Source organism: Gadus morhua, chromosome 23 (assembly GCF_902167405.1).
Source record: "Gadus morhua chromosome 23, gadMor3.0, whole genome shotgun sequence".
NCBI classification, from domain to species: Eukaryota; Metazoa; Chordata; class Actinopteri; order Gadiformes; family Gadidae; genus Gadus; species Gadus morhua.
The window spans coordinates 24,549,470-24,561,969 of record NC_044070.1 but is presented as its reverse complement, the minus strand read 5'-3'; the positions used below and the strand labels follow the sequence as shown (position 1 = coordinate 24,561,969).

General features: G+C 51.7%; 1 protein-coding gene across 2 annotated transcripts in view; it reads right to left on the bottom strand.

Moving 5' to 3' along the window:
• The window catches only part of LOC115536891 (double-stranded RNA-binding protein Staufen homolog 2), a 47,848-nt gene that overhangs the window by 6,755 nt on the left and 28,593 nt on the right, over positions 1-12,500 (bottom strand). For both annotated transcript variants that reach the window (XM_030348352.1, XM_030348353.1), the window contains exon 7: positions 10,793-11,148. In XM_030348352.1, coding sequence (XP_030204212.1) covers positions 10,793-11,148 — 356 coding nt within the window. The remainder of the gene's footprint in view (positions 1-10,792; positions 11,149-12,500) is intronic.

Genomic DNA, 12,500 nt, shown 5'->3' with positions numbered 1-12,500 from the left:
AAATGAAGGTTGAATTTCTCAGAAAGCTTAAGGAGTGCATTCCTCAGCTCAAGAACACATGGGCGGAGTAAGAATACCAGTCCCCCTTGAATTAAGCGTAGAACCTCTATTTGTGAACCTCTATTTGTGGCTGAATGGGGGTGTTTGATAAAAAACAACAACGTTATAAATAGACTACTGTCTATTGTCCGTTCGGACTGTAGACACTTGAGCCACATCCGCACTATTTATAAGAAGGTATTCTCTGATGAAGGAGGCTCAGAGGAGAGAGGGTGGTGAGAAAGGCTCAGGTTGTTGTATGTTGATGGGCTCCAGGTGCTGTAACTTTGTATTGACAACAACACAAATCAGGCTCTGTAGAAAGGCAACATACTGCTGTAGAACAATACTGGGAAACATACCAGGCCGGTTAGCTCGCTAAAACAAATGTTTCTCTCTGTGAACAATGGGAGAAGTCCCGTGTTCGTCACCAGCGCTGGCTTTGATGACTTGCAATGGTGCTGACATGAGTGGACCAATCAGGTTTCTTCAGGAGCTGCTGTCAACCATTTCGCATTGAGGTCATTATTTTCTAATCACACTGGTGAGCGTATTTCAAACAAAGCGCACCAACGCCCAGGATCTGCATACGAGTCAAGAACGATCCCAAGTCACTCTCATGTTCTCATCCAACTTCAAAAGGACTAGGGGAGCACACCGCAGCCAACTGGTGAATAGTTGACTGGGTCTCAACACCGGGCTAATGACGTGGTTCTGTTTTCAAATACTCCCCTACATCAAATGCTCTTTGGTCATGATGAAGAGGGCTGGTCAGTTAGGGACTGGGAACGCCAACGGTTGTTTTCTCTTCTCCGCCCATTCCAAACACGTGTAGAATGACGACATTCACGTCAGCCATTGTTGTTGAATCAATAAAAAGACCACAACGACTGGGTGTGTTGTTATTGAGGCCCACCCGACGGCGGGAGAACGCCTCGTGGACGTTTCCCCGAGTGCATTCCAGAACACATTCTCTCCTAGGAGGATCAGAGAGAGGGTCTGATCCCAACCAGTAGGAGTCCGGTTCACTGGCCCCTGACCAGGACGTACTGGGCTGCCCTGCACTGGGACGGCCCAACGCTGATCACACACACACACACACACAACCAGAACCACACACACACACACACACACAACCAGAACCACACACACACACACACAACCAGAACCACACACACACAACCACACACACACACACACAACCAGAACCACACACACACACACACACACACACACACACACACACACACACAAACACACACACACACACACACACACACACACACACACACACACAACCAGAACCACACACACACACACAAACAGAACCAGAACCACACACACACACACACACACACACAACCAGAACCACACACACACAACCAGGACCACGCACACTCAACCAGAACCACACACGCACACACAACCAGAACCACACACACACACACACAACCAGAACCACACACACACTCACACAACCAGAACCACACACACACACACACACACAAACAGAACCAGAACCACACACACAACCAGAACCACACACACACATACACACACACAACCAGAACCACGCACACACAACCAGAACCACACACGCACACACAACCAGAACAACACACGCAACCAGAACTAAACACACACAAACAGCAATATACACACACACATATACACTCACATACACACACACACACACAACCAGAACCACACACACACACACAACCACAACCAGATCCACACAAACAACCAGAACCACACATGCAACCAGAACCAAACACACAAACAGCAATATGCACACACACACACACACACACACAACCAGAACCACACACAACCACTTCATGTGAACCAACTATATCCCGATGAAAAAGACCACAATATAACGCTAAAAAGAACGCACAAACCAACACTGCGACGCCAAGGATAAAGAATGACAACAAAACGTCTGCAAAGTGATGTTTGTCAAAACACGCTGCATATTCATATTTATGATCCGCAGCCCTGGCAGCGGCAGAGAGTTGATTTAAGAGCTTACGAATGGACTTGATTGTGGTGTAAAAACATCAGCACTCTGTTTTGCCAAAGAGACACACACGCACACGCACGCACACACACACATAAACACCAGCCCACTCATGGACCTCGTGCGCGTGGTGCGTCAGGCCCACCGTGGGAGACGCGGCGCATCACGGCGGGCTGATTAACGCCGTCGACACACAAACGCTTTTTCAACGCACAAATATGGAGGCGCAGCTGGAAGCCATCACGCCGCCGCCGCCGCAGCCGCAGGGTAATCAAACGCTGCGGATTAGCCATCGCAAAATCATGTCACTCTTTTTCCTTGGGGGGAGAAGGGATGCTGGAGTCCTTAAGTAAACACACGGGCTGGAAGGGATGCAGCAAGGGGACGTCGGGCCGCGGAAACGGAGCGGGAGACTTTGAAGAGATGGACGCCATCCGGCACTTGATGCAGATAGAGCGAGAGAGTTAGTGTGTGTTTATGTGTGCGCGTCTGTGCATGTTCTTGAGTTTGTTCTTGTGTGTACCTCTGTCTGTCTGTCTGCATGTGTGCATGTGTGAATGTCGAGGTTGTGTGGGTGCGCGTGCGTATGCGTGTGTGGTCGAGGGAGTGTGTGTGTGTTTGCATGTGTGTTTGAGGTGGAGGGTGTGTGTGTGTGTTGGAGTTGGAGGGTGTGTGTGTGTGTTGGAGGTGGAGGGTGTGTGTGTGTGTTGGAGGTGGAGGGTGTGTGTGTGTGTGTTGGAGGTGGAGGGTGTGTGTGTGTGTGTTGGAGGTGGAGGGTGTGTGTGTGTGTTGGAGGTGGAGGGTGTGTGTTTGTGTGTTGGAGGTGGAGGGTGTGTGTGTGTGTGTTGGAGGTGGAGGGTGTGTGTGTGTGTGTTGGAGGTGGAGGGTGTGTGTGTGTGTGTGTTGGAGGTGGAGGGTGTGTGTGTGTGTGTGTGGAGGTGGAGGGTGTGTGTGTGTTGGAGGGTGGAGGGTGGAGTGGTGTGTGTGTGTGTTGGAGGTGGAGGGTGTGTGTGTGTGTTGGAGGTGGAGGGTGTGTGTGTGTGTTGGAGGTGGAGGGTGTGTGTGTGTGTTGGAGGTGGAGGGTGTGTGTGTGTGTGTGTGTGTTGGAGGTGGAGGGTGTGTGTGTGTGTGTGTTGCAGGTGGAGGGTGTGTGTGTGTGTTGGAGGTGGAGGGTGTGTGTGTGTGTTGGAGGTGGAGGGTGTGTGTGTGTGTTGGAGGTGGAGGGTGTGTGTGTGTGTTGGAGGTGGAGGGTGTGTGTGTGTGTGTGTGTGTTGGAGGTGGAGGGTGTGTGTGTGTGTTGGAGGTGGAGGGTGTGTGTGTGTGTGTGTTGCAGGTGGAGGGTGTGTGTGTGTGTGTGTTGGAGGTGGAGGGTGTGTGTGTGTGTGTTGGAGGTGGAGGGTGTGTGTGTGTGTGTGTTGGAGGTGGAGGGTGTGTGTGTGTGTGTGTTGGAGGTGGAGGGTGTGTGTGTGTGTGTGTTGCAGGTGGAGGGTGTGTGTGTGTGTGTTGCAGGTGGAGGGTGTGTGTGTGTGTGTTGCAGGTGGAGGGTGTGTGTGTGTGTTGGAGGTGGAGGGTGTGTGTGTGTGTTGGAGGTGGAGGGTGTGTGTGTGTGTGTGTTGCAGGTGGAGGGTGTGTGTGTGTGTGTTGGAGGTGGAGGGTGTGTGTGTGTGTGTTGGAGGTGGAGGGTGTGTGTGTGTGTGTGTTGGAGGTGGAGGGTGTGTGTGTGTGTGTGTTGGAGGTGGAGGTGTGTGTGTGTGTGTTGGCAGGTGGAGGGTGTGTGTGTGTGTGTTGCAGGTGGAGGGTGTGTGTGTGTGGAGGTGGAGGGTGTGTGTGTGTGTTGGAGGTGGAGGGTGTGTGTGTGTGTGTTGCAGGTGGAGGGTGTGTGTGTGTGTGTGTTGCAGGTGGAGGGTGTGTGTGTGTGTGTGTTGCAGGTGGAGGGTGTGTGTGTGTGTGTGTTGCAGGTGGAGGGTGTGTGTGTGTGTGTGTTGGCAGGTGGAGGGTGTGTGTGTGTGTGTGTTGCAGGTGGAGGGTGTGTGTGTGTGTGTTGCAGGTGGAGGGTGTGTGTGTGTGTGTTGCAGGTGGAGGGTGTGTGTGTTGCAGGTGGAGGGTGTGTGTGTGTGTGTGTGTTGCAGGTGGAGGGTGTGTGTGTGTGTGTGTGCAGGTGGAGGGTGTGTGTGTGTGTGTTGGAGGTGGAGGGTGTGTGTGTGTGTGGAGGGTGGAGGGTGTGTGTGTGTGTGTTGCAGGTGGAGGGTGTGTGTGTGTGTCAGTTTAAAGTGGCGTTGGAACCCGAGGCCGTTCGCGGTGAGCGTGAAATCCTCGAACGCGGCAGATGTGAACGTACATCAGGGCGGTATCCGGCGGAGACAAACTTCCCATTCCTCCGGGATATTCCACGTCAGAGTGAGAGGTCTGGAATCCAACGCACCGGGGCTAAGCCCCCCCCTGCTCCCCGTCCCCCCTCCCTCAGGGTGAAGCCTGCCTCGGCCAGATGACATAACCTGCAGATCGTGATCCGCAGCGCGGGTACTGGGGGGTTTAATGGCGAGACGCGGCCGATGGAGACACAGCGATGGACACAGCGACCTCGTGCAGCAGAGCAGCCAGAAGGACGGTTCCGGATGTTGTGTTGTGTTGATTTTTTCGGCTGGGTTACGACTACGAGGGATGCAAATCAAATCTCAATCCCCCTAGCTCCCCCACTACAACAAAGGCAAACACTGATTGGGAATTTGAATCTATAAATAAGTCGGTCAAGTTTTCCATTGCACAGAGCAACAGTGGAAAAATCGATGGCTCTATTTGGACCGTTTAATAAGCACAATGAAAAATGTGCTGTGCTCGACGGGAAGGTGCTATGTTTACACGGGCTGCCAGAGCTCAGAGAACCACAGAAGACTGACTCACCAGAACCTGGTTGGTTACACGTCCCTTTACATCACTCCCTCTCTCTCAAGTGATAATCTGGCTCATCATCTTTTATTTGACCAAACAAGTTAATTAAGAGGTGCAGAGTTTAGAATTTAGTGCCATATAGCCTTACAAATATCTATAACATTCATAAGTATGTTTTAATTGGACCTTTCAGAACAAATTCTTGAGTACAATGAGGGCGAGAGGCACAATCACTCCTGTGGGAACCGGCGTTGCAGCAGCAGCGAGTTCAGGCCCCGCCCTCCAGGAGATCACCACCTTACATCACTGCTGCCGGGCCGGGGGAGGGGGGGGGGGGGGGGGGGGGGAGATGGGGAGGAGTCGGGACCGGGGTGGGGGGGGGGGGTGGGGGAGGTGCAGGAGGAGAAGGCACTGAGGCCTTGTCTCTCCTCTAGACCTCATCCATCTCAGCCCGGGACAATTGTCCTAGCAGGTGAATACCATCCATCAGTGCCCTCCTCACAACACTTCAGAGGTAAGCAGTGTGTGTGTGTGTGTGTGATAGAGAGAGAGAGAGAGAGAGAGAGAGAGAGAGAGAGAGAGAGAGAGAGAGAGAGAGAGGAGATAGAGAGAGAGACATGAATAGAGAGAGAGAGAGAGAGACAATGACAGACAGAGAGAGAGAGAGAGGGAGAGAGACAGAGAGACAATGACAGACAGAGAGAGGGACAGAGAGAGAGAGAGCGAGAGCGAGGAAGAGAGAGAGAGAGGGGGAGAGACAGACACACACACACACACATAGATGGAGGGAGAGCATACCCAGTGCAGTGAACCCACGGCGTGCCCCATTGTCCTGGTACAGGTGCGCGGTTGACCGCCCCATTCCACAGCGATGAGAACAGCAGCGAGACAATCAGGAGGAACCGACCCCCCCTCCTCTAATGCTTTAATATGAAACCCTCCTCACACAGAAGGCTGATTCATTAGACCCCCGTCTGTCAGAGACCCCTCACAGGTACAAACAGGGGAGGGACTCAAGCGGCCGGCGTCCGTATTAACCGACCTGATGGCAGAGCTGGAGCCCGGCCCAAGGGGCAGCTGGTGACTGCGATGCCAGGGTCAGGGCCTTGTACGACTCCAGAGAACGCACGCACGCACGCAAGCACCCACACACATACATACCCATGCACGCAAGCTCGCAAACACACACACACACACACACACAGCCAAAGCGATTGCGAGAGGCAACACAGAGGCACAGAATCTCTGAACATGAAAAGAATGAAGCAGCACAGATGGGAAGTATATTTGTCAGTGAGTGAGTGAGTGAGTGATTGATCAATAGACAGAGTTAGTGGCTCGGTGTGTGTGAGTGACTGAGTGAGTGAGTGATTGATCAATAGACAGAGTTAGTGGCTCGGTGTGTGGGAGTGAGTGACTGAGTGAGTGAGTGATTGATCAATAGACAGAGTTAGTGGCTCGGTGTGTGTGAGTGACTGAGTGAGTGAGTGATTGATCAATAGACAGAGTTAGTGGCTCTGTGTGTGGGAGTGAGTGACTGAGTGAGTGAGTGATTGATCAATAGACAGAGTTAGTGGCTGGGTGTGTGTGAGTGAGTGACTGAGTGAGAGACTGTGAGTGTGTGTGTCTGGGTGGCTGAGTGGCCGACACAATGATTGAGTGCATTTGTGTTTGCTCAAGAAAGAGAGCAACCGGGCTTTCACACCCGAAGGAGCAAACACACACAGCTCAGCTCTTATGTCTGTTCTCTGAGGGGCGGACACGCTGGAGGCTATATTTGGCGGAGCCACCGTCACTCCCTTTTGTACCACCTGCTGCTTGAGTCCAGCCCACAAAGTACGACTTAATCATGGCTTCAAAGACCTAAGTCTCCCAAACAAGACGTCAGATGAATACCTAAAGTCTGACAGCAGACGAGGACAAATCTGCCTTCATATTTCTTTCGACCAATCATGTCGCCTGAGGCACCGATCTGTAGGCGTAAGCTCGAAGGTGATTGGCAAACACAGACGACTCAGGAAACCGGGCGTGTCCCTTTCCACGGCAGTTTCTGGTTCACAGCGCGGAATCTGCGATGTCTCACCACAGAGGATTTGGCCATAACTTCTAGGACTGCTGGATCCGAGATTAAAGAGCCTCAATAAGTCCAATGGAATCTCAGTGCGGTCGGTTGGAGGGAAGAGTGCCTTCGGGATTAAAAACATCCACACTTATTCCACAAGGAAGGCAGAGTCATCAGCTCGCTGGGCATGTTGTCCTGGTTTGCTGTGAAAGCTCAGTCGATGATTACGATCAAATGTTCACGATCGGAAACAAGCAAGAGACAGGAAGGGAGGGAGAGAGAGGTAGAGAGAGAACTAGGTAGAGGGATAGTCATAGAGAAGGGAGGGAGAGAGACATAGAAAGACATAGAGAAAGGGAATAATATAGGCAGTGAGAAAGAGAGAGGAAATGAGAGAATGAAAGGGGGAGAGAATATAAAATAAATAAGTGAGGTAGGGTGTTCCTGCTTCATCCGTGCCCCATGTGTTGTCTATTAACTTTTGCTCTATTGTCTCTGCCATGCTTCCATCACACACACCATACTGCGCCTGCCAGCAACATGGCAGCCAAATCAATAGGAAATCACAACCACACACAGGAATAAACACACACACACACACACACACACACGCACACGCACGCACGCATGGATGTGCCAGCATCCAATCCCCTAAGAGCTGGCGTGTGTATAAGCAGCACACCCATTCCATAATCAGCCCTCCTCCACCACAGGCTACTCTCCAGTCCCAAGGATGGGGAGGGGGGAGAGGTGGGGAGGGAGGGGGGAGAGGGGGGGAGAGGACGGCTTAGCAGGTAGAGAGCGCGGGTCCATTGTGTGCAGTCTGGGGTGAGATGACACACACACACACACACACACACACACATACACACACACACACACTCGCACTCACTCACACTCTCTCTCTGGGATGGGTTTCATTCAGAGTTCTGATCCAGATTGTAATCCCACTGAAGATATTCGGTACGAAATCAAGAGCAGCGAGGAGAAAAAAGCAACAAGAAATAAGTGGAATTATGGGTACTTATTGGTTTGGAAGAGCAGCCGGACAGCGCGGCCCTGGCCACGGTAAGCAGACAAGTGCTTCTCTGGCTTTAAGCGCCTTCAATCTGCAGCGCTTTATCGCCCGGAACCAAATGAAGGAGTACCGAGTGCCGTGGCCAAACAGGGTTTCATCACAGAGCCGGCGTGATGGAGACCGGTCCAACGGGACCAAGACAAACACGGCTGCCTCATCACGCTCTCCCACACCTGGGACGGGGGACTGGGTGTACTTGAGGATGGTAACGCTGTGTTACGGTGTGATGGATGCTTTTGGGTGTAATAAGCAGGCCTGGCCCGATATGCTTGTGTGCCGTTTCGATACTATCTGATGCCGTACCGATTCGATATGCAGTGCGGTTTTTACAAGTAACTGAAGATACTAACTATTTTTCCAAAAACATTCACATCACGTGTCTTTCTGACTTGTTTTACTGGCATCCTACTTATACCGCACAGAAAAGTGGGAAATAAAATGAACATACAATACAAAGAAAAATATAATAATAATAATCATTATATTGATTTATTATCTATGTGCTATAACATCAGTATAACGAGAACTCCATGATAGTGGTGTTTTGGTCGGACCCCCATTTTGTGGCTTATATGATTTCCAACGTTTCCCTTGAGCAAAATACATGAATTCACAGAGTGCAATGTTATTACAGGGAGAACGACAACTGAATGAAACGGCCCGGGTGCCATGATGTTGATCCAGCTACAGTTTAACATCCCCGCCATTGAGCTGGTATTGCTGAGAGTAAACCCAACAGCAGTAAGAAACAGCGGACCATGACGACTGAACAGGTTGACGATATCAGGACAAAATGGTCAGGTCAACATCTATAAATATATACATATAAAGTGGAAGCCTTCTACAAGGAACATGTTACAATGAATAGGGGAATGTAACACGATATTGTTTCTTTTTCTGTCATTTTTCCCGTCAAACACGCAGTACATTTTCATTATCTGTGGTTTATGATACTTTGGGAATTTGAACACAGATTAGTATCAATTTGTAACGATATTGGTCAAAGATAATAGCACTGTTAAAAACAGACTGCCTTCCATTTTCAACTAAAATAAAGAACAAGCACGCAGTTTGTCGGGCACGTTCTCCGAAACGATAATGGTGCTCGTAAACGCAGAAACGTGAGAGAAACTCGAAAAATCATAACACAGACACATAAGGGAAAAAACACACAGACACCACAGAGGTAAGTACTGGATCTTGTTCTGGCATAATGGGCGAAGCACAAGGGCTTTAAGAGAGGGAAACGCACCACACACACACACACACACACACACAGGGCCGAGTCCAACTCTCCCATCCACGCTAAACAGAACCTGCTGTGTGTGTGTGTGTGTGTGTGTGTGTGTGTGTGTGTGTGTGTGTGTGTGTGTCTGTGTGTGTGTGTGTGTGTGTGTGTGTGTGTGTGTGTGTGTGTGTGTGTGTGTGTGTGTGTGTGTGTGTGTGTTCCTGGGCTTGGCAGGGCCACGGATCTCTCTCCGGTTTCACATACAGAGGAAGGCTGAGAGCAATAACAAAGGCCTTTCAGAGTAACCCTCAGCAGGTTAAGATAAAATGTTTTCGCCGAGGCTGATAGAAAGCATCTGTGGCTTAACTGAACAGCGCTGGTATTAGTGTCGCGCTGCGGACCGCAGATTGCACCACGTTGATTAAACCAGACGCCGGATTTACCCGTGTTCTCTTGTTCGCCGCATCTCGCGTTGCACATGGAAACACACACCAACACACACACACACACACACAGTTCCAAACGCATAAACACACTTGCACACGCATACACAAACCCTTACACTCACACACACATACACAATCACAAAAATACACACACACACACACAGGTGTACAGACACACACCTCCAATCTCATGAACAAACACGCATACACAAACCCTCACACACACACGGACACACACACAAGCCCTCACTCACACACGCACACACACAGACACACACCAGCCCTCAGTCTCACACACACACACACACACACCCCCACACACCGACACACACACTCACACACACAGCGTCCAGCTCCAATAATGACAGCAGCACCTGTGTGGTGTGACTGCGGCATTCCTCAGTGGGAAACAGAAAGCAGAGTCGTTGTGTTACCAGCCCTGCTGTCCAGGGCCTCTCCCCAGGAGCCCTTGATTTGTAGGCCAGCCTCGTACGGCCCCAGGATTTACAGCACTACAGGATTGCACTCTGGTCCAGTGTTTAAGAAGCCGTACGCGTCGGTGCCACTGGTGTGTAGCACATCGGGAGTGTGTGTAAGGAGAGTGTGTGTGTGTGTGTGTGGAGAGTGTGAGGACTTTGTTTGAGGCGTGCGCGTGTGAGGAGAGTGTGTGTGAGGAGTGTGTGAGAGGACTGTGTTTGAGTAGTGTGTAAGGAGTATGTTAAAGGAGTGAGTGTGTGAATGAAAACGTGTGCATCTTGACTCTTCGACTCCTTCTCCCGATGCTTTGTTCACATTAAGGAGGCGATGCAGAGACGGTGAACAACTGCACCGAAAGCGTGTGTTCGATAAGTCGGGTAGGACGAAGAATAAATACAAATGATATATATTTGTCTACTCTTTAGTACACGTACACACAGGAAAAATATAATTTGTAAAGAGTTTCGCTGTAATGACCAACACACACACACACACACACACACACACACACACACACGCACACACACACACACACGCACGGCGGCCTCACCTGGAACCCCTGGATGCGTGCCAGGTAGTCCAGCTGTTGCGCCGGCTGCACCGAGACCAGAGAGGAGGAGGAGGAGGAGGAGGCGGGGCCCGAGGAGGAAGAGGAGGATGAGGGGGGGCTCTTCCCCTTGGGCCCCAGGGGGGCGTCGCCCGCCGTCTGCCCGTTCAGCAGCAGCTCCCGGGCCAGGGCGGCGGTGGGGTCGGCCGGCGCCGCCTGGTGGCCGTAGTAGGGGGCCGCAGGCTCCTTGGAGGCCAGGTATACCCCCCCGCCCGCCCCGGGGCCGCCCCCGCCCTGCATCCGGCTGGCCTCCATCTCCTGGTAGACGTCAGGGCTGAGGTGGAGCAGACCCTTCTGGGCTGGGGGGGGGGGGGAGAGGGGGGAGAGAGGGGGGAGAGGGGAGGTCAGATTAGAGAGATGCTCCCCGAGGGTCATATGGTATGAATGGAACAGCAGTCAGTCAGATACAGGTGAGGGGGGGAGAGGGGGGAGAGGGGGGGAGGGATGTCTGATTAGAGAGATGCTCTCAGAGGTTCATAAGGTATGAAAGGAACAGACGTCAGTCAGATACATGTGAGTGAACTGCGTTGAGAGAACATCGGTTTGAACATTCGGACCACGTATGCCGGTTCAGATTCTGCTCATGGATTGGCTGAATCGGTGAGGCTCATTAATGCTCACACAGGACATTAGGGAGAAGGGAGGGCTAACGATGTACAGTTGAAAGCGGAAGACGATGGAGAAGACAAGAGACTAGAACAATGGAGAAGGGAAGGACGGATAGAGAAGAGGGAATGGGAGAAGGAAAATGCTGAATTGACATACATCATCACAAACAGTGGATAGTTTACAATTGTGTACCTTTCAGAGAAAACGGGAAATCGAGACGAGGGAAGGGGGGAAAAAAACAGAGGGAGAAGGAATATTTCATCCCCACATCAATACCACAGAAAATCATTTGCACACATATGCTCCTGTCAGTCAATATCCAACAAAGTCCTGGTGTGGGTAAGAGACTGTGTGTGTGTGTGTGTGTGTGTGTGTGTGTGTGTGTGTGTGTGTGTGTGTGTGTGTGTGTGTGTGTGTGTGTGTGTGTGTGTGTGTGTGTGTGTGTTTAGCTTGGCTCAAAACCTGACATTCCATCACCGAGTGTAGACGACAGTTTTGTGTGGTCTGGCAATTCCAAGTACTATCAAAGTGCCTGCTGGGAAATATACACACACACACACACGCACACACGCACACTGTCTCTTTCTTCCTCGCTCTCTGGAACACACACACAAACACAGACCCACCCTCCCACACATACGCAGATACCCTCCCCACACCTCACAGTATCAACGACGACGGCCATGTGCTCACGGCCGGGCCGGAGGCTCTTTGTGATCCAGCTCGCGGAGACGCGCGCGAGAGAGCAGAGCGCAGCTCAAAGCGTGCCGTCTGCCCGCCCCTCGCGGCCAGCGATAGGCCGCCGACGAGGACCACGCCCCCCCGGCCCGGTCCCGCCCACACCGCCACCGCTCCGGCTGCAGCCAATGGGAGCGGACGGTGTCGCAGAGGGAGGAGCTTAAAGCCAGGACATGGACTGGCCATGGCGCGATGCGGCTTCTGGGGGAGCGGTCAGGGTGACAGAAACGGTTGCGGAATTGTTTTCTTTCCAGGCTTAACAAACTGTGTGCGTGTGCGTTGATGTGTGTGTGTGTGCGTGTGT